Genomic DNA, 23,268 nt, shown 5'->3' with positions numbered 1-23,268 from the left:
ATAATGTAGATAGAGAGGTAGAAATTGACACATATGCTTGGAATGACATGGGGTTTTATTAGGGAAAAAAAAAAAGTTCACAAAATGTTCGACAGATGGCGCTGGACAGCAAAATGTCAGCGACTGCGCATGACCATCGTGTATAAAAGGAGCTGTAATGAGAGAGAGAATCAGATGCGCCAGCAGTCGCAGCATGTTGACGTTACCTGAAAAGGCGCTTTTAGTGAAGTTGTATTATCAGAATGGGGAAAGTGCTAGTTCAGCGTTACAATCCTATCGCCATATGAAGGGGATTCGAATGGGTAAAGTTCCGTTGACAAATGCAGCTGTGGTGAGAATGACTTCGAAGTATGAAGCCACAGGTTGTTTGGACAATAGACCCCATAGTGGCCAACCGAGCACAAGGCGTAATGCCGCTGAGATAGTTCAGTAAGAAATGGAGACTGTAGTGGGTTCGTCTATGCATGGGGAAGTCAGTGTTCGTGCAGCTGCACATCGCACCGGCATTCCATACACTATTGTTTGGTTGGCACTGAGGTGTACCCTTCGATGCTATCTGTACAAAATCCATTAGCATCATGAACTGTTACCTGGCGATTTAGTGAAGCAGAGTGCATTTGCGGTGTGGGCGTTTCAAAAGATGGCGGAAGATGACGATTGGATGAGTAACGTGTTGTGGACCGACGAAGCTCATTTCACGCTATGAGGGTCTGTCCACGCCCCCAAGTGCAGAATTTGCGCTTCTGAAAATCCTAGAACTGTCGTGGAAACTCCACTGCACAACAAGAAAGTGAGAGTATGGGTTGGATTTACGACGTCTACTGTTATTGGACCTTTTTTCTTTGAGGAAATGCGTGATTCTGGTTTTGTAGCTGCTACCATGACGGGTGAGAGGTATGCCGATATGTTACAGAATCAAATCATCCGCAGCCTGGCTGATAAACACCTGCTGGAACGTATGATGTTTATGCAGGATGGCGCTCCACCCCATATTGCTAGACGCGTGAAAGATCTCTTGCAAGCGTCGTTTGGTGATGATCGTGTGCTCAGCCACCACTTTCGTCGTGCTTGGCCACCCAGGTACCCAGACCTCAGTCTGTGCTATTATTGGCTTTGGGGGTTACCTGAAGTCGCAAGTGTATCGTGATCGACCGACATCTCTAGGGGTGCTGAAAGGCAACATCCGACGCCAATGCCTCACCATAAGTCCGGACATGCTTTACAGTGCTGTTCACAACATTACTCCTCAACTACAGCTATTGTTGAGGAATGATGGTGGACATGTTGAGCATTTCCTGTAAAGAACATCATCTTTGCCTTGTCTTACTTTGTTAGGCTAATTATTGCTATTCTGATCAGATGAAGCGCCAACTGTCGGACATTTTTTGAACTTTTGTATTTTTTTGGTTCTAATAAAACCCCATGTCATTCCAAGCATTTGTGTCAATTTGTACCTCTCTATCTACATTATTCCATGATTTATTCAGTTTTTAAATTTATACTGACATTTTGATCACCTGGTATATACTATAAACTGAAGTGTATCACAAACAAATGGATGTATATAAATAAAAGAACGCTACACAAGAACAACTACATAATCCTTGAATGATGCTACAATCAGTCTTACAAATTACATGGTAATTAAAATCATCTTTCACACATTTTTGAAATTCAAGTGTATAAAAAGCCTTTTCTTTCAGCCACTTCTAGCAGAGAGACCTGATGTGCCTGTGACGGTAATTTCTTAAAATGCTTTATACATAGACATTGATAGCTGTATTGCATTTTTTAAGGCTGGTTATAAGTATATCTACTTTTAATGTTTGGCAATTTATGAATAGATTGCCTTAGGCTATTTCTGTTAGGGTCTTCTTTTGTACACAAGAGACTAGTGTGTGTGAAAGTCTGCATCAAAGAACACCACTGCTCTTTCTTAATGCTTCCACAGTGCCACAGTGCTGTAGATGAGACATCAGCTCGATACAAGCAAATACTCGAGGCACTTCTTTACTGCCAGTTTTGGGGAGTCCTGTAAGTGATTACATTATCTTTGGAAGCAAAAGTCCTCGTCTGTCACAACGACTACTCAAACAGCACCGGACCCTCTTTTAGTCATGAATGCATTCATTGCTTTATATTCCCAGTTTGCATTAAGAGACGAACTGTTCAACAAAATATCCTTAATATTCTTAGTCAAATGTTAATAACTTTAGTACGTTATTCTGCGTGATTATAGATTCTTTTTTTGCAGCCGCCATTCAGACTACACATATCGCTCACTTTGAGAATGTCGACCACACACAAAAATTATTATTGAAAACTGATGCAAACTCACTCTGCTAAAAAGTTCTCAAAACATTGCCAAATAAAATGTAATTGCTCCCAAAGTACAACTGAAGAGGCTGGGCCAGACTAGCAGCAGCTCTCAGAATGGACCGATACGGCTTAAGAAAGCTGTGTGCGTTGGCTACCTTGTTGCTGACGATCTTCTTTAGGACATCCAACGTGCTGGGCGCCTTCTCCACAGGTGACCTGTCTGCCATCAGGGTCACTTTCACACGCTCGAATGGATTCATCACAATTGCTTCGGTCACACCGACACACAATCCTGTTGTAAAATACGTCTGAAACATGTCACATTCCAAAACATTTATTACTTTTGTTCATCATATACTGTTGTGCAACTTTATAGGGTAAACAACCTTATTATTGGCACCCCACCAGTAATTGGCACCCTGCTAAGAAACATTTTGTAATAAGGAAATTTTTAAGTTGGTAGTGCTGTTTTAGAAACAGATGAAGACCTCTGTTTTCGCTTGTTGCGCTGCATTTGTTTCAACGCCTTCTGGGAACTGGTTTGGCGGGAAGCTGACCTGAAGTCGATTGTTGTGAAGTTCCCTGTGCAAGAAAGGATTTTCTAAGAGGTAAGTTAAGAAACACTGCCGTATTATATTAAGTGCTGTAATTGTGTGGACATCTCATATTTCAAAATTATGATACCATGGTTATCAAATACAATCAGTATGGAATTACTGGAATAAACTGAAACATTCTAACCTCAAAAAGTGTAGAAGTTTAAACTGTGCCAATAACTGGATTTTGCAAAGCCTGTAATTCTAATTATTGGCACCAGGTGCCAACAACTGGTATTTTGCATTGATTCACTTTCATAGTGAAATTCATTTTAATCTTGATAAGAATGGGAAATAAATGTAACTGTAAAAACAGCAACTTGAAATGATAACTGTAACCAGTAAATGGCACCGTGCCAACAACTAGAAAATTGCGTGCCAATAATTGGAAATTATGTACCAATGACTGGAAAATTATTAAGCAATAATTGGCATTGATTTTAACATTTTTTTGCATCTCTCTCATTATAGAAGTAAACTGAATGAAATACAGGTCCTAGGCGAAAAGATTCATACAGTGAAGAAAGCCTTCAGAAAGCATTCCAAGGAGTAAAGAAAGGCATCTCATTCAAAACAGCGTCCAGAATGTATGGGATTCCCAGATCAACATTACAATTCCGGCTGGGTAATAAGGATACCAAAACGTCCCATGGGCCAGCGCTTATACTGAGCACAGAGGAGCAAAACACCCTTGTTTGGTGAGTATTGCTACCCGTGTAGATTGACTCATTGAAAATTTACAAGCTAATTCATTATATCTGACAATATTCTTAATTATCTTTTCAGGTGGATCTTTGAATGTGCTCGGAAGGGATTCCCACGGCGAAAACAAGATATTCAGGCAAGCGTGCGAGAATTTCATAACAGTAAACGTCCTAATCCTTTTAAGGATGACACCCCTGGTAACAAATGGTATTCTGCCTTTTTAAAAAGGCATCCGGAAGTTTCTGAAAGAACACCTGAGGGTGTAACTGCTGCAAGTGCTTGTGTTAGTGAACAAGATGTGAGAGGATGGTTTACGTCCACAGAAGACCTCCTTAAGGAGAAAAATGTATTTGATGTGCTGTCATGTCCAAGCCGTATTTTCAATGGTGATGAAACTAATTTTGTTCTATGCCCTAAGAAAGATATTGTACTTGCACCCACAGGCTGTAAAAATGTCTATGAAGTAGAGAAAGGTCCAGCCAAAGCTACTCTCACTGTCATGTGCACATTCTCAGCAGATGGAAAGATGTGCCCTCCAATGATAATTAACCCCTATCAGAGAATTCCTACCAACGTTATCAGCAAGGTTCCTGAAAAGTGGGGCATCGGGAGAAGTGACAATGGATGGATGGGTTGGGTTGTTTTGGGGAAGGAGACCAGACAGCGAGGTCATCGGTCTCATCGGATTAGGGAAGGACAGGGAAGGAAGTCGGCCGTGCCCTTTGAAAGGAACCATCCCGGCATTTGCCTGGAGCGATTTAGGGAAATCACGGAAAACCTAAATCAGGACGGCCGGACGCAAGATTGAACCGTCGTCCTCCCGAATGCGAGTCCAGTGTCTAACCACTATGGATGGATGAAATCTGAAGTTTTCTTCGAGTTCATTGCTAATGTTTTTCATCCATATCTCCAAGAAAATAACATCCTATGACCAGTAATTCTGTTTGTTGATGGGCATAAAACCCATTTAACATACCACTTGAGCGAGCTGTGTAAAGATCTTAAAAGTATTCTGACATCTTTGTATCCCAATTCTACACAAATATTACAGCCTGCTGATGTTGCTGCCTTCAGACCTCTCAAAAGTGAATGGAATAATGCTGCATTCACATGGCAAACAAACAACGGTGGAAAAGCTACAACTCTAGAGGACTTTGCACCAATCTTGAAAGAAATGATTGAAAAAATGGACCTTGAAAACACAATTAAAAATGGTTTCAGGGCAACCGGGTTGTCCCATGGAAGCCAAATAACATTGATTTCTCAAAGTGCTTGGGTAGGAATGTTTCTAACCGCAATAATATTAACAGCAACAGCAGGAAGTCAGAAATCCTGCCTCTTCTATACGACACTTTTGTTCAGGTTGTTGGAGAAGAGAAAATAAATGAATTTGAGACTATACAGAATGTGACAGAAAACGGTCATGGAGAAGATTTCTTTCTTCTATATCGGCTATGGAAATGTTATCAAAATGAAAACCAAAAACAGGAACAGAAAGCTACTGAAATCACACCAGATGCCAACGTGTCCCTTTCTGATGAAAATCTGAACATTTCAAATCCATAACATGCCTCGAGTGAAGAAGCTAGCCACAGTTCATCAGGAAGAGATGACACAGAAGATACGCCTATAGTAAATAAAACTCCAACAAAATGTATAAAAGAAGTGCTTCTTTGGCCAGAAACGCCAAAAAGGAAAAGAAAGCGACAATTGGAACGAGTCCCATTTGTTTTAACCTCAAGAAAGTGGAATAACCTGCACGAGGAAAAGGTAAAAATGAAGGAGGATGCCATGAAACAGAAAGAAAAACGAAAGCAGGAAAGAGAAGAGAAGGAAATGAAAAAGCAAGCTACTGAACAAATTAATAAAAAGAAGAAAATGAAGAGAGATACCAGCATTTTGACATAGCTGACATCCCAAGCTAAGCATTCAGAGGTTGAGAACGCTCCAGCTTCTACAAGTGGTTGCATGAGGAATAAAGAAAAAGAGTTTTGTGAAATGTGCTTCAAATGTACAAGAAGTGTTTCTTCCAAGAAGGGATATGAATGTAATAGCTGTAAAAAACTTTTCCACTCTACATGCATCCCCAGTGGGCATCAAATACATATCCCAGATGATGATCTCGTTGTATGCCATAATTGTTACGTGGTACATGATAGTGACGATACTGATGCCTTTGAAGATGAAAGTGATTTCTCTGAATCGGTGGAATAAATTGCATCACACAAAGGCCTATGCATAGCAGTTCTTCAGGAATAGTACTCACACAAAGGAAAGGACTGAGAACAAACTCAATTTGGTGTTTCTGTAATTCATAGTTGTATTTGTATAGAGTGTTATGTAATTTTACTGAATTAATAAATTGATTCTCAGTTTTTCTTTATTTTCTGAATTTTCACCTTCTATTGCATTACCAAGTATTAGGAACAGCTTGTGATAGCTAGTTGTGAGTAATAATATTATTAATAATAAATAAAGTCGTTATAAATTGGGGGTGCCAATGACTGGTAATGTGCATGCCAACTACTGGAAAATTGTGCCAATAACTGGTAAAATTTTACATATTTTTAAGCAATTTATTTCACATGGAAAATAAAGTATAAAACTTTTGTAATTGTAATACAATGTTACTTTAATATTCTGCTATGTTTTGTGTTAGAATTATACTTCAAGCAAGGAAAGTATTGAGGATACATAATTTACCCTACAAACATGTTCTTAAAGTGCCAATAATTGGGTGGTTTACCCTACCTTTGTAGATAAATATGCAAAAAAAAGACATTAGAAACCAGTCGATTAAATCTAGTTATTTTCTTTGGAGTGGACAATTCTCATTACGTAGTCTACAAAGTGTTAAAAAAGAATGACCTAACTTCAAAACTCCAATTCCAAAATAATCACAAAATCTTAAAGTTTTAGCTATGCTATTACAAATGTTCTTCGTGCCCCACAGCAGGAGCACAAACTACATCTAGACAATAGCTAAATTCATCACAATGCATCTGCTTTTACAGAAACTGTGGCAGCTAATATTCTATTCTTCACTTCTACTATGCCATGACATAAAGAAGGGATCATCATACCTTCCTTCACATATCCCTATACGAAAAAAATCTCAGGGGGTCATGTCTGGCTATCTTGGAGACCACAAATGCAGAACAGCATCTCTGGGTCCCCGTGCACCCTATCCAGCATTGAGACACAATGTCATTGAGAAACTGACATACACTGTTTTTGCAGTGTGGTGGAGCTCGATCCTGGTGGGAAATGAAGTCATTGGAGCCCTCTAGAAAATTTGGAAAAAGCCAATTCTGCAGCATTTGAAGACAGCTCACTCCAGTCATAGTGTTTTCCTCATTAAAAGAAGGCACAAAAAATTTTCACTTCAGGTGAGTCTCTTTCATACTCAGCAGAGTCATGAGGGTTCTGGAGCCCCATATGCGCACATTATGTTGATTTATTTTACTGCTAAAATGGAATGTTGCTTCATCACAGAAAATTAACCGCGGTAAAAATGTATCGTCTTTCATGTCCTTTAGCAGACGGGTGTGTACACGGACAAGGAAAAAAAATTCCCGGATTTCACAGTTAAAAATACACTTTTTCCATGTTAAGTGACAGTATACTTTTCCTCAGAACTGTAAGACTTATCAGTTGTTTGAATGGTTATGGTTTCATACACCAGCGTAGAATTTCCCAACACTTTAGAAAATGAAACTCAGGGGAAGAAAAACACATTTTGGAAAGATGTCTCATGTGCAGCAACATGTCTGATGGGCAGCAACATGTACACAGCATATTTTCGTATTTCAAAAGTGTAAATTCGAATTCCACCAAACACCGCACGTTACTTTCCCAAGCATTGAAATCGAGATTGCATTGCGCTTTTGTGAACCAGTCATAGCTCAAGTCACGTGATCTTGCCAGCCTATGGCAGCGGCTGTTCAGAGCATAGGGCACATGATGTAGTCGGCCAATAGCAACATCACTGTTAAGTAGCGAGAACACACAAATAGGAAAAGTTAATGCTTTAAATTAATATACATAGTGTTACTACAATAAAAGTAAAGTTTCACATATAATATTGGTCTCTAAGATTAATAAGCTCCAAGAGAAGCTAAGCTTTCACATATAATGTTGATCTTTTTTGTGCGTATTACACTTAAAGATACATCACACAAATGTGCCAGTAAAATTTTTAACGACCACATAAATGTCTTATCCTCTGGGCTCGAAATTATTCTAAATGGTCGTCCTCAAAGAGTTGATTTTTAAATGAGAGTCAAACGCTCTGTGATTTAAAAAATTCATCGTACATTCTCACACATAGTTCATTTTGTGTAAAAGGAAATTTACTTTGAAAGTAACGCTTCTCAAACCACCACTCGCAATATTTTCCCGCAACCTGTTAAAAATAGACTTGTTTCAGCAGTTGCCAGAGAGCGCCAGATAATAGGCGTCACTGTGCTTGCGCAGCTATGATGACGCAGGAAGCCTGTATGTTCATACGTGTAAAACATTAGAAGATTTTACATTATGTCATTAAAGAAACAATACATCAGAGGATACTCCTAGAGCATCGGAAATTCGTGAACCATACAAAAATGCATAATTCGGCTTAAAGTGCACATTCGTATGTCCAGAGTCGGATGTGAATTTTCTTGGAGTACCAGTACCGTATTATCTCATGTCTGGTTCCTTATAATGGCATAATGCGATACGTGATAGAAGATGAAAACGTGCACTTGAAATGCAGCGAACATTTGAAACTAGCCAATTGTGTGGATTTAAACATGTCGTTTCAAATAAATGGACTGCCTCAGCGGAAAAGATTAATGAAAGCCAAATTAACTTCATTGTTTTGCAAGGCGATTAATGCTTGACTGTCAGAAAGGTGGACATAAAATAAAATCTGAAACTAATAACTTATTTTAGCCTTGGGTAATTACGTGAATGTATTTTAATTCACCTGATAGCTCCCGGCCATAGAAATCCGTTTCGTTTTCATTTGACATGACAGCAATAAACGAAGAGGAAACAGCAGAATCACTAAACGTAAACCCAGGTCACGTGGAGACTACTCACCTCCGCACTGCAACTCCGACTGCTTTGTGGATCAGTCCCGGATCTACGACATTTCCGAACCAGGGCAATACTAGATAGTGGCACCCCCCTTTCCTCGAGCGTTTGAGGTAGGTCGCCAAAATTTTAAAAAATCGACTTTCCAAAAATATGTTTATTTTGTAGCACACATCTTTCTGTAGAGTCTGATACATAAGACATATATGTTAGAGGAAATGTAAGACATGTTATTTGGCCTAAAGTGTTTCAAAGTGCAGTGCCATGCCTCTTCACACAGCAGTCTTCTATCGCATGTCACTGTATTTCACTCTGTGGAACTCAAATGTGTAACATTTTGTAATGGGTGCCATCAAACTACATTCAGGACAGCGGAAATTAAATGCCCTGTGGTGCCTCTATTGCTCCCAACTCGCAATTAATAGCGGATGGGATTAATTGGAACCTGGAGAACAAGAACTCTTCAGAAAATTTGCACTCTTTATTACCTACTATCTAATAACTTGCTGCTTTGTGAGACATCAAATTAAATATGAGATACATAAAACCTATAAAAACAAGAGACAAACAGGATAGTAACATTTCTTCCATCCTTAATTCATAGCAATTTTTTCTCTCTAATCTTGCTATAGCTTTACATGGAGTGCTTTCCTTTCTGGGAAAGGATCTATTAAATATTGAAAAAGCTGTTAAAGCAATAGTATCCAAGACTGATGTGGTTTCTCAATCTGATTACATGTATTTTCTCACTGTCTGCTAAATAAAACGAAACGAGCCCGTCTAACATTGCAGCAATTGTAACACACACCAAATAAATGAGACTGTTTTGGCACAAATGGTCACTTTTATAACGCAACTCAATTCACGAAGTATCAATATCAGATGCCTATTAGGCTTACTACAAGCAAAAAGTTTTATATTAGGAAATAGTTTCACATTTGATTCACATGCTCTAGCTTCTGAAGAATGAGATCAAAAAGCAGTAGTACGAAATTTTTATATAAATTTGGAATCGTCATATTATTCCATAATTTATGTGATGCCCCAGTTTCTCCTCCATCATATTCTAACAAACAATCTTCTCATCACTAATTCTGTAACTATTCCCGCCAGTGTCAAAATGTATTCTCCGGTTACCTTCACTAACCCTGTTACAATCACTGGTTTAGTTATCCCGCATTTATTCTTCAGTTAGGTGTTATTACGTGTTCATACAACGTGTTTTCCGTGCTACTCCCAGAATAGAACTTTAGCATCTGCTAGCTGGGGACTGTACAAATGGCCTTTACTAGTGTAGCAGTTGGCCAAATATTTTCTGTCAAAATTTCATTTTCTTAGATACACCAAGAAGATAATACGTGATATTTCTTGCCTGTTACTCCAGTTAATTGTTTACTTCCACTCTGGTAGTCTGAATCTATGGATTTTGTTAGTAATTATAACAATGCTGATCATTCTCAAACCCAGTCAAACACATTGGCTTTCACCCATTTGGTTTTATTCCGCTCAACTTGTATAGCCCTGTCCCCTTTTGTCTGCAGGAAAGTTTATCTCTAGATGCCACACGGATTCCCATAACAGAGACATCACATACACTATGCACGCATTCAAAAATAAACTTACGATTCATTCAGGATCAACTTAGAATTTGTTCAAAAATGTTCAAAAACCAACAGGGATGTGTTTCGAAATCATACGAATAATCGACAGGCCAACGTATGCTGGATGCTAGGCGTTTTGTGAAACAAGGTCTTTTTCCTCAAGAATATGAATTTGCCCTCCCCCCTCCCCTGAAATTGCTGCCCAGGGTAGATACCCCAGTTTGTCCCCCGACCCCTAGAGCCGGGCCTGTTGACCATGCGTGAATCTGGCAGCTTAGATGTGCCAGTAAAATTTTTCTGAGTAGTATTGGCTGCTTGCTGCTATTGCTTATACAGCTAACTGCCACACATCTGTAGCTGGAAACGGGAGAAGATACTACTCATATGTGACGCTACAGTACACGCGCAAGAGCTAGCTCACAACTACTCAAACACTACTGCAGTTGTGACGTCACGCTCATCAGAAGCAATTCATTGTTGTGAAGCACTGCATAGTCTTCCTAAAGCCTTTGACACAATTTGCTGCTGGTAGACGATTGTATGAGCACTGAGTTTTGTAGTTGTATATGTCGCATTTCCTTTGCAACTTAAGTTTTATATATATATTTTTCTTTTTTCTTTTTTTTCTCTCTCTTGTTCATGTTTTATTGCTTCAGTATTATTATTCAGTAGCGAGATACAGTAATATTCTTTGGTAGAGTATTGGTTCTTACCAGTCAAACTTACAAAAATTTAACTGAAAACTAAAACAATAAAAATTCCCGGATTTCTCCCAGATGAAAAAATTCCCGTTTTTTTTCCGGATCTCCTGGGTCGTATAAACCCTGAGCAGAGCACTACTGAAGTGAATCTATTTCCTTTCATCATCAACCCAAATAGTTTGCACTAACTGTAGTCTGTATGGTTTACAGACCAAATGATGTCTAACATTTCCCAGTCGTATGAGGTATTGTCAGTTCTCTGCCAGTGTGGCAAGCAGACTTTCGGACCTAGCTTAAACATTTGCTGAATTCTTTCCACCGAGTGCGAGATCAACCTGGACTCTTACCTTCATACAAGCACACTGTCTCTTCAAATTGGCAATACCAATGACAAATGTTTTTGGGACAGGTAGATAAATGCTAAAACATGAATGAAAAGCACTCTGGACCAAAATCAATGACTCAGTCTTTGCAAACTGCAGCACACAAAACACTTTCTGTTGAGCAGATGTCATCTCACTTCTGACTCACTTCTAACCGAGACAACACATTGACTGACATCTAACACTTATTTTCTGAAACTCTAGACCAGGCTCGTCCAAGCTGTGCTCCTGGGGCGCTAGCACCCGCGATCGCCCGCGGCCAGCGCCCCGGGCAAATTCGTTTGTTGTCGCAGTGGCCGAGCCGTGTCGCTTAGCTGGCCGTGCGGACCGCCTGCCGATCCTCGCCATGCCACTGTACGCGCGCTTCGTGCCCACAGAGTAGAAGATAAGGTCTCAGATATGGAGCAGCAATTAATGGAGAGAGCAGCAAACTTTATTTCACTTTCTATCGCTCTTGACGAGTCTGCGGACGTTGCGGATATATCTCAGCTCGTCATATTCATTAGAGGTGTTGACGACAATCTGCGTGTCACCAAAGAATTTCTCGATCTTATACCATTAAAATACACAACCACAGGCTTGGATATTTTTCTAGCCATGGAAAACGTGTTAGAGTCAATGGGCTTAAAATGGGAACGCCTGACCAGTGCAACAACGGATGGAGCCCCTGCGCTACGAGGGATACGACAGTTGGGTGGTCCTTATTCGCGGCAGTCCATTGTCTGATCCACCAGGAGGCACTTCGTGCGAAGACTGTCAACATAAAAACATGTTATGGACACAGTTCTTCGAACGGTTAATTATCTTCGACCGCAAGGACTCACACATCGCCAATTAAAAGAATTTCTGGCTGATATCGAAGCGGAATACCCGGACATCCCCTACCATGCCAAGGGAAGATGGTTGAGCAGAGGAAAGGTGCTTCATCAGTTTTTCTCCTTGAGGGGCGAAATAAATACCTTTTTGGAAATGAAAGAACGTCCAGAAGAATTACTTTGTGATCTTAAGTGGGTGGCGAATTTGGCTTTTTTGAGTGACCTTACTGGTCATTTAAATTCTTTGAACATTTCACTCCAACGCGAAAATCACTATGTTGTTGATTTAGTGCAGACGATTCAAGCATTTAAAAAAAAATATATATATTTTTTGGGAAAAACAATTGCACAAGAAGAATTGTGGACACTTTCCTGCACTACATAGCATTAAAGAAGATGCGGATTTTTCAGATTATGTTGAAATCATTTGCGAATTACAAGAATGGTTTGAAAACAGATTTTTGGAAATAAGTGAGCTTCAATCGGCCTTAGATATATTTGTTCACCCGTTTTCCCTTCGGCATAGGACGTCTGACAAGTGCTTAGCTGAGCGGTCTAAGGCGCTGCAGTCATGGACTGTGCGACTGATCCGGGCGGAGGTTCGAGTCCTCCCTCGGGCATGGGTGTGTGTGTGTTTCTCCTTAGGATAATTTAGGTTAAGTAGTGTGTAAGCTTAGGGACTGACGACCTTAGCAGTTACGTTCCATAAGATTTAAAAAAAAAAAAAAAAAAAGTTTCACAAGTGCATCAACTAGAGCTGATTGACCTGCAGTGCGATATCCGCCTGAAGGACCGCTTTCTCATATGTAAAACTGGGGTGACTTTTACAGCTGTCTTCCACGAGAGAAATATCCTCTTTTGCACAAGCACGCTGCCGAAGTTCTCTCAGTGTTTGGTTCCAAGTATATCTGTGAGCGCTTTTTCTCTCTTTTAAAGCTTGCTAAAACTAAGAACTGTTCATTACTTGGCAATAAAAATTTGACTAATTCTTTGAGGTTATCAGTCTCAGGGAATATTGAACCAAACGTAGACAAAACCGTTTCCTCAAAAAAGAAAAAAGTGTAAAATGTTAATTGTCTTCTTTAACAATGTTGACTGTAGGAATTAAAGAGCTTTATAACCTTAATTCTATTTTTAATAAGTTTTCAAACTTGGTCGTTTAAAATTATTACGTACAAAACAGAAACTAAGGATTCGATTTCTAAACTCTGAAAAGGGATACAAAAAGATGTAGACCGAAGTATAACAAAAAATATTTACTTGTAACTCCTAACAGTAAGAATTAGACTCTATATCCCTTACAGAAAATTATTTCTAAAATAGAATATTTATGACTCTAGTTCATTTAAGAAACTGATATATTTTTCAGAAGACGCCTATTGTACATATGACGAGTGTGCATGTGCAGTACTAATAGAATGAACCTGTGGGCCAGAAAACAACTCAGATGTTCTTCGATTCTTGTTTTGGATATTGTTGTCTAAAGCTTTGAGTAGTAATTCTGCCACACGAGCACTAGTTGCTACCTAAACAGTAAATGGTTTGCTTGTTTTACCGCTCATCGGCCTCTTTTACAGAGGTGCGCTTCCTCTGTTATCTTGTTTGCGCTGGATCTGACTGCGGGACAGTCCACCGCAGAGCAGTGCTGTGCGGTCTCACTCACTCCGCAGCTCTCTCTCTCTCTCTCTCTCTCTCGCTCCTATGCCGACACTAGCGACACACGGTCGTGGCCGGGATGCTGAACTACACTGCCTGGGGCCCGCGGGCAATTCTTGGATGAGCCTGCTCTAGACCGTGCCCATTCCAACACACTCTTCCTTTCTGGCACATCCCAATGTTTTATATTTGTTGCCATTCAAAATCATGTCATTCTTTTTGAAACACCCTGTATTATTGGTACCACCTCCCCCACCCCCCCACAATAGATTCATACACCATATTATTACTCATTGAGAAGTTCTTCCATGGAGTAGAAGTAGTTGTCAAGCATACATAACTTCAGTTTGTACGTATCAAGCAAACACAATTTCAATTTGTATTTGTCAAGCATACACAATTTCAGTTTGTAATTTAAGTTCATTTTATTATCTGTCGAATTCTTTACATCAAATGGATAGGGGGGTCAAATATTTTTATGGCTGAATTCATTTATTTCTGCACTACCCCAAGGCTGAGGGAAGGATAGTGTACGCCATTACTCTTTCTAGTATTATATTTATGAATATTACTGTTATTTTCGAACTGTGTTTGATTGTTGACAACAAAGTTCATATGACATCTGAGGATGTTGTCAATATACCCAACAGTTTTATGAGCTGCCTAGAAAAGGTTCTAGCTCTGAGGGAAAGTTTTGCAATGCTTTCGATCTCATTCACTGTACTTGTAGATTAGGCTGTCTCAACAACATGGTGAGTCGGAGTGGTCTACAACTAAAATACAAGAAATAGTCTGATTTTTTACTCCTTTCATTATTTACAGATCCACATTTCTTTTATACACACATTGTTAATAAAAGTAGTATAAAACAGGATCAATCTACAACATGTTATACTTACCAATGGTTTTGCTGTTTCAGACCCAAACAAGAGGTGCTGCTCATAGTTTTCAAAGAGAAGAAACTGTAATATGAGATAATTAGTTCAGATTAGTGATACGCAATACACTATGTCAGTAGTAAATTACAAGATGTAAGTGAAATATGCAAAAAAGAACAGAAATTTATCAATTACAAGCAAATAAGCATACCTGTGACAGACACAAGTACCAAATGAATTAAATAATGAGCGGAAAAAAAAAAAAAAAAAATTTGAAATTTGGGAAAACAACACATGTGTCACTGAACAATATCTGCAACATTTAAAAACAAAGAGATACATGGGATGGATAGGCTGTCTGTATACTAGTGCCCCATATGATTCCAAGTCTCTGCTTGACGTACTGAAGTTGCTCTGCAGTATTTGTGTGCTATTCCCTTTAACCACCATGACATAGCCAGCCTGCTACACATTTTAAATAGTATCTGCATGTACCCTGCCAAAATTAGATGTCCTTGCACATATCTAGAAATCTAACACTTGCCTCCTTAGATTTCTGTCATTATTAGTTGAAGAAAAAGAGTTGTTATAACATCAGATTGAGGCAATTATGCTTCGGATTGGAAAAACTATTTCACAGGAAATCCCCAAAATTCAACCTAAGGCTCCATTTTGTTTGCATTTTACTTAAATGATCTACTGCTCAATAATGACTGTCACTCAGCTCTCTTTTCAGTGATACATCTGTACCATTGAAACTACCAGTGCTAACTAAATTCCTCAAACTGCCATAAATACGACAAAAAATTAGACAACTGATTTAACCCAGATGGTTTAAAATTAAAACAGAAAAAAATCAGTTAATGCAGTTTCAAATAAAACAAAGAAAGTTACATGATGTTCGAATCCATTACAAAAACCAGGATTTGCAGGAAATTCCTAGGAATGCAACTGGACATAAACATGGTGGGTGGTGGTGGTGGTTAGTGTTTCACGTCCCGTCGACAACGAGGTCATTAGAGACGGAGCGCAAGCTCGGGTTAGGGAAGGATGGGGAAGGAAATCGGCCGTGCCCTTTTAAAGGAACCATCCCGGCATTTGCCTGAAACGATTTAGGGAAATCACGGAAAACCTAAATCAGGATGGCTGGAGACGGGATTGAACCGTCGTCCTCCCAAATGCGAGTCCAGTGTGCTAACCACTGCGCCACCTCGCTCAGTATGGGACATAAACATGTCATGGAGCTCACACATTCAGATCCTGCAAATATATGAAACAGATTGGCATTTGCACTGATGATATTATACAATGCAACCAGCATGAATACAAGCAATAATAATATACCCAGAACTATATTTTGAGGTAGCTTGAACAATATGTCCCAACCATTAATGCTTCAAATATCATCATTAGAAATTGCACAATGCAAAGCAAAGAATATCGTGCCACCTACTTAAAAATAATCTCCTCATTATACTAAATGTTCCATTGCTGTACATTTATGAACTGGTTAAACAGGGTGAGATGAGGGAACTTCCTTATTTGAAACATGCACCACACACCAGCCATTACTCACTCTTGTGTGGGGTTGATCTGAAAGGGTGGGACCTAATGTTTTTCTGAAGATCAGTTTAGCAGTTATTATTAACAACAATTTTGGTTGAAGCAAAATTATTATATATACTTCTGAAAGAAAACATACAAAATAAGGGGAATACTTATATAAAACTACAGTGCAGTGACTATACTGCGAAGAGATTACCTCAGAAGCAAATTGAGTGACTCACATTCATTGCTCTCCTTGGAGTCTCAATGAGTACGGGAGGGACAACTCCCTTCCACAGCGAGAGGAAGCTCTCCTGGCGGTAGACAGTCCGAACACAGTTGACAACGCCAGTGTAGTAGTACTGGGCTACGCCCATGGCCGTGGATCCGGCCACCGGTGAGTGCTGCAGCTGCAAACACGTCTTCACCACGTCAAGGGGGTGCATAACGCATACTTCCATAAATGCTGTAACATTGTGCACGTCCAGGTAAGAGTAATGTGACTGTGTAAAATCTTGAGCAAAGTAAACATGACAAATGGGTAAACTATATACATAAAAAATGACTGACTTGCAGTTTCTTTTTAACTCTCCCCACACTATCCCCCATGGAAGGTGCTATATTTCCTAAAGCTAGCAAGTGCCTCACTTTCACTTGGGTAGGTGTAATGTAACAGCCCTAGATTTTCATATAGGAGTAGCTGATACAGGCTTCTACTGAAGCACGTGATATGCCCTCATTTTTATTAAGTCGTTGTATGTTAACAATCATGTTTTTTCCTGTCATAATACCATAAAACTGGGCAGTATTGTGAGCAAGGTATTACTTTGTGACAACAGTGTGTTCCAGCTTTTTAAAATTTGTTTGTTTTTAAAATTCAGTCTTAATCACACCACGTTTGTTACAAGAACATAGGTGACCGGTTTCGGTCATATCACATGACCAACATCAGAGCAAATGGCATCCTTTGAAGATGGTAGGTGGAGCACACTTCTCAGCTGCTGTGATATCACGTATGTTGTAACATACCTGGTGTGATTAAGACTGAATTTTAAAAACAAAAAATTAAAAAAATTTTAATCACTGTTTGAAAAATGTTTATTAAAATTGTTCCAGCTTTTTTTTCTTGTATACTATAACTCGGGTCAACATTCGACAAATACTTCTGCCACAGTGTGTTTTCAACATTAACCTTTGCTGCAGTGCGTTTCTCCACAATGCTGCTATTAGTGACGCAAGCTACTAACTGAAGGTGAGTTGGTATAAATAAGTGATATGTGCAAACCATTGTGTACGAGCTGAATTTTATAAAATTTTTCTACAGCCATTGGAAAGCAAAAAAATGTTATTTCTGCAGATTGGTGGGTAGATCACGTAACTAATGAGGAGGTATTGAATAGGATTGGGGAGAAGAGAAGCTTGTGGCACAACTTGACTAGAAGAAGCGATCGGTTGGTAGGACATGTTTTGAGGCATCAAGGGATCACAAATTTAGCATTGGAGGGCAGCGTGGAGGGTAAAAATCGTAGAGGGAGACCAAGAGGTGAATACACTAAACAGATTCATAAGGATGTAGGTTGCAGTAGGTACTGGGAGATGAAGAAGCTTGCACAGGATAGAGTAGCATGGAGAGCTGCATCAAACCAGTCTCAGGACTGAAGACCACAACAACAACAACAACAACAACAACAACATAGGGGTAACTTTGTGACAGCACACACACCTCCAGAAAGAAGTGTGAAAATTATAGAAAACATGTCTCATTAAAGAAATTAGGGATGTTTGTGAATAGTTCACTAAAAAGGACAGTTTTATCTTACATTATAACTTTGTTTCTAAATATAACAGAGATGCTCAGAGTATTGTATTTAAAGTACGAGGTGCATTCAAGTTCTAAGGCTTCCGATTTTTTTTCTCCGGACTGGAAAGAGATAGAAACATGCGCATTGTTTTAAAATGAGGCCGCGTTCATTGTCAATACGTCCCAAAGCTGGCAACACCATACGGCAGATGGAATTTTACCGCCAGCGGCGAGAATGAGAACTGTTTTAAATACTTAAAATGGCGACGTTTTCCTTACCTGAACAGCGTGCAATCATTCGTTTTCTGAATCTGCGTGGTGTGAAACCAATTGAAATTCATCGACAGCTGAAGGAGACTTGTGGTGATGGAGTTATGGATGTGTCGAAAGTGCGTTCGTGGGTGCGATAGTTTAATGAAGGCAGAACATCGTGTGACAACAAACCGAAACAACCTCGGGCTCGCACAAGCCAGTCTGACGACATGATCGAGAAAGTGGAGAGAATTGTTTTGGTGGATTGCCGAATGACTGTTGAACAGATCGCCTCCAGAGTTGGCACTTCTGTGGGTTCTGTGCACACAATCCCGCATGACGACCTGAAAATGCGAAAAGTGGCATCCAGGTGGGTGCCACGAATGCTGACGGACGACCACACGGCTGCCCGTGTGGCATGTTGCCAAGCAATGTTGACGCGCAATGACAGCATGAATGGGACTTTCTTTTCGTCGGTTGTGACAATGGATGAGGCTTGGATGCCATTTTTCAATCCAGAAACAATGCGCCAGTCAGCTCAATAGAAGCACACAGATTCCGCCACCAAAAAAATTTCGGGTAACCGCCAGTGCTGAAAAAATGATGGTGTCCATGTTCTGCGACAGCGAGAGCGTAATCCTTACCCATTGCGTTCCAAAGGGCACCACGGTAACAGGTGCATCCTACGAAAATGTTTTGAAGAACAAATTCCTTCCTGCACTGCAACAAAAATGTCCGGGAAGGGCTGCGCGTGTGCTGTTTCACCAAGACAACGCACGCGCACATCGAGCTAACGTTACGCAACAGTTTCTTCGTGATAACAACTTTGAAGTGATTCCTCATGCTCCCTACTCACCTGACCTGGCTCCTAGTGACTTTTGGCTTTTTCCAACAATGAAAGACACTCTCCGTGGCCGCACATCCACAAGCCGTGCTGCTATTGCCTCAGCGATTTTCCAGTGGTCAAAACAGACTCCTAAAGAAGCCTTCTCCGCTGCCATGGAATCATGGCGTCAGCGTTGTGAAAAATGTGTACGTCTGCAGGGCGATTACGTCGAGAAGTAACGCCAGTTTCATCGATTTCGGGTGAGTAGTTAATTAAAAAAAAAAATCGGAGGCCTTAGAACTTGAATGCACCTCGTATTGTGACCTTTTTTTATTTTTTATTTTTCATGCTGCTGAACTTGTTAAGTGTCTAAGAATTTGAAATAACTACCTTGCTTAGAGGGCACTTTGTTAAATGTAAATGTTGTGAGCTGGTTCCACTGAACAGATGCATAAATACATGTGTGAGGGTTTTGTTTAATTACATTGCTTAATGCAGTTTAGTCTTTTTTCCATTTTTATTTTGTATCAATGATGATAAGTCTAAAATTATTTGGATTTTAAGAACGTTATAAGAAGAAATCTAGCCAAATTTGCAAACTTTGTGATGAACATTTTTCTGTGTGTGGATAAAACAAAACTCATAAAATAGCACAAATAGGTAACAAAGCTAAAAGAACTTAAAGCAGGCCATCTTCGAGACTGATGAATTTAACTCCACTTCCCTCATCTCAGACTTCACGTCACAAAGTTATGCTGAGCTGGAGAAAAACTTTGTGACATTTAATATTCGATGTTTGAAATACATTATCGTATATCAAAACTTCACTGCTATCGAACTTAAAGGTTAAATGTTATAACATTCCATATACGAGGAAATTAAACGTTGCAGTACATATCTGTGTAATGTTATGTTAAAAAGTGCTAAAAATGCTACAAAGTTGCCCAGTTTTACTGTATCTTAATTATCACATAACACCATTTGAAGTAATATAATGAACTGCAGTAGAAAAGTTCATTACCCCAAGCCTTCTGAAGACTTATATTCAGTCATATCAATAGTGGTAAATCCAGGAAGATAGAATCTCGTTCATAAAATGTAATTTTGTATATAATATGTAAAATGTTCTGATGGCAATTTCTGGAAAACATTATAAAACAACACAGCGAAACATTCAAAATGTAAATACTTAGCTCGTTAACAGCTTTCAGCACAATTTCGAAGACCGTTGTCTGTATAAAATGATACAGCTTTACTAGGGGCAGTGGCAAGAAGGGAAGGGGGCAGAGGGGCGACAACCACACTACCGGACCTCCTCAGGCGTGAAAAACTGCAAACAACGTGTAAGAAGTGGGGCTGGTGCCCCAGTTGCTGTCTTTCTACAAGGGTACTGTTCTCCAATAGCACCGGTAATTCATTGTGCAGAAAATGATGATACACTGCACCTGTTAATCTATTTGGTCCCATGCGTCTGTCAGAAACAATTCCCACAGATGCATCGATACTATAGTTCAATTCTTTTATCTCGGCGGTTCACGCATGCCCGCCCAGACGCGGGAGATTGCTGCGTTGCCAGTTGTATGCACCAAGAGAAGCAGCGACATAGTATAGTTCGCAAACTTAAGTTTAGGGTGGAGCGCGCAGTTTATGAAGTAAAGCCACTACGGCCGCATTAACCCTTTCGCTGCTACATAGATGTGTTCCCCGCATTCCGCGCTGTGCGCGATTTTGTCATCACTGCACTGCTCGCCTGTGCAGACACATGGTGTCCGACCGCTTTGACATAAAACTATTTGGCCCAAAAATTAGATTTTTACACATCTTCTTGACTGATACCTTCCCCCCATAAATGACTTAATTTTGTTTCAATGTTCAACGCTGTTATTGTGCAGTATTAGATGTAGTAAACCACTGCACGAAATTTTGAAGAGTTTGCAGAGGTACAAGTCCATAGCGTATACTTTCCGTATGGTCGATTTTAGTTGCCACTACAAATTTCAAAAAATTACATTCAAACGAATAAAATTCTTGAAGTAACACACTTCGATATTGTTTTTAAAATAAAGAAAATATTAAGCACTGATCAAGGTCTGAACTCAGAACCTTTTGCTTAGCACTCATACACTATAACAATTACGCTAACGCATCTCATCATTCATTGTATCTCCGGGAGGACTTTAAAATATCACGCAAAACACCGACAAACACTGTTGGTATGATTATGAATTACGTTTCGTCGAAGTACAATAGGAAATAGACAATTACCACTGCTCTCTATTGCGAAAAAGCGGTTAGTGAGAATGATACAAACACCTTTCCTTGCTATCGCCTGAATTAGGAGGCTTATTGCTTGTTTGGTTTAATTAATTAATAGAGTATGAAGCAACTGGTATAAAGAATGCTTTTCCAAACTTTCTATAAAAGGAAGTCTGCTATCAAGACATTGCTTTTTATCAATTACTTTATTTATGACTGAACGTTTCTAAAACTGCAGACACTCGTCCATGCTCTGCACTGCAGTCGAGCTCTGGCAACGTCGTTCTCTGTTCATTGGCTGACTGTGTTTTGTGACATCAGATGCGCAGAACGAACCTAAACTCGGCCGCCGTCATAAATGGCGCGCACTTTAGTGATATCGATGCCTCATTTCCACAACTGCTCGAGGATATGCACCTGCCTACACGTTTTGTGGCAATACAACGTGCCATCTCTTCTGAATCCTGCCTACACCACCAAACACTACACATTACCTGTCATAAGTGAAACAGTCCATGTCTCAATGAGTATTGGTTTCTGTATATATAACTAAAAACTTTTCTTTTGGTTTCTGACCAGTATTACTTTCTGTAGAAATAAATCACACTTTTTTTCTTTGTGTGTGATTTACTGAACAAAAATGGAACATATGTGCATAACTTTTTGAGACAGTCTCCCTGACATTCAAGACATCTCCTCTATTTTCCAGGAAGTCAGAAGATTCCTCTGGGAAAAAAATTCTAGTGTCTGTATGCTCAAACACCTCGTGTGTCACCTGGTGCAACTCTTCATTGGAACAAATTTTCTTCCCTCTCATCTCTTCTTTCTGTGGTTCACCCTTTTGGTTATGAGTTGCAGGCAAGGTAAAGTGAGCATTAGGGTGGGAGGGGGAGGTGGGCGGTGTGGGGGGGGGGGGGGGGCAGAGTGTGTAAAAGTACTGAAATGTGGATCAGTGACAGATGCAACTGTTGCACAAGCAGCACTAAGTCGAGCATTGTTACGTTGCAAAATGACAGCTGTAGACATATGTCCACATTGCAGACTGAAGATGATTTTTGGACATGTCGATGTGACGCACTGGTGACGTTGTTTCTCCTAGGAGTGCGTTGATACTTCCTGATGTGAACGAAAATCAGACATAAAATTCTATGAGCAACGTCTTACATAATGAATTATCTAGAAATCAAGCCATCCATTTCATTAGAGACAACAGATGATGTTTTATATCAATGAAAAGAAAGACATGTGGTGACAAAAGTACACATTTTTAGTTGTTTGAGATGGACTTGAAATACTTTCAATTATTAACAAGCTCATGATATTTACAATTGGTTGTTCTGACCAAATCAATGTACAGTAGTAGTAGTTGTAGCAGTAGTATTATTCATTCATAGATTACTTTTACAAGGATATTGGACATACTGTGACATTATAATTCAAGAACAACAAAAATAATATAATTCACATATAAAGATATTTACATACTTACAGGTCTAGTTCGAGCAGGATCGGACAAGTAAACATTTGTGTGCAGTATATTGGCAACAAAAACCCTTAACTGTATATTTCTTGGTGCACACAAGGATGATGATCTTCAGCAGGTAAGCCACAATTATTCTGAATATGGAAAAACTTGGTAGTAGCCTGCAGCTTCTCACTCAGCAGTCAAAGGTAGTTCTCAGCCAAATATTACAAATTTATATTTTGGGACAATTTTTGCTATTCTTAGCTATGGGACTGTATTATAGGGCTGTGTTGTGAACATACATTTAAACTGAAAATTGGTCTTACAGAACATGGCAATAAGACTCATACACGAGTTAGGCATGAAATTTTTGCGTAACATAAATTTGTA

General features: G+C 39.5%; 1 protein-coding gene across 2 annotated transcripts in view; it reads right to left on the bottom strand.

Moving 5' to 3' along the window:
- Positions 1 to 23,268, bottom strand: part of LOC124717172 (mitochondrial 2-oxodicarboxylate carrier-like) — an 89,417-nt gene that overhangs the window by 32,552 nt on the left and 33,597 nt on the right. For both annotated transcript variants that reach the window (XM_047243945.1, XM_047243944.1), the window contains exons 3-5: positions 16,521 to 16,744; positions 14,755 to 14,817; positions 2,475 to 2,627 (exon numbers count right to left, since the gene is read on the bottom strand). In XM_047243945.1, coding sequence (XP_047099901.1) covers positions 2,475 to 2,627; positions 14,755 to 14,817; positions 16,521 to 16,744 — 440 coding nt within the window. The remainder of the gene's footprint in view (positions 1 to 2,474; positions 2,628 to 14,754; positions 14,818 to 16,520; positions 16,745 to 23,268) is intronic.

Source organism: Schistocerca piceifrons, chromosome 9, assembly GCF_021461385.2.
Source record: "Schistocerca piceifrons isolate TAMUIC-IGC-003096 chromosome 9, iqSchPice1.1, whole genome shotgun sequence".
Classification (NCBI taxonomy): Eukaryota; Metazoa; Arthropoda; class Insecta; order Orthoptera; family Acrididae; genus Schistocerca; species Schistocerca piceifrons.
This window is presented reverse-complemented; position numbering and strand designations above follow the sequence as displayed.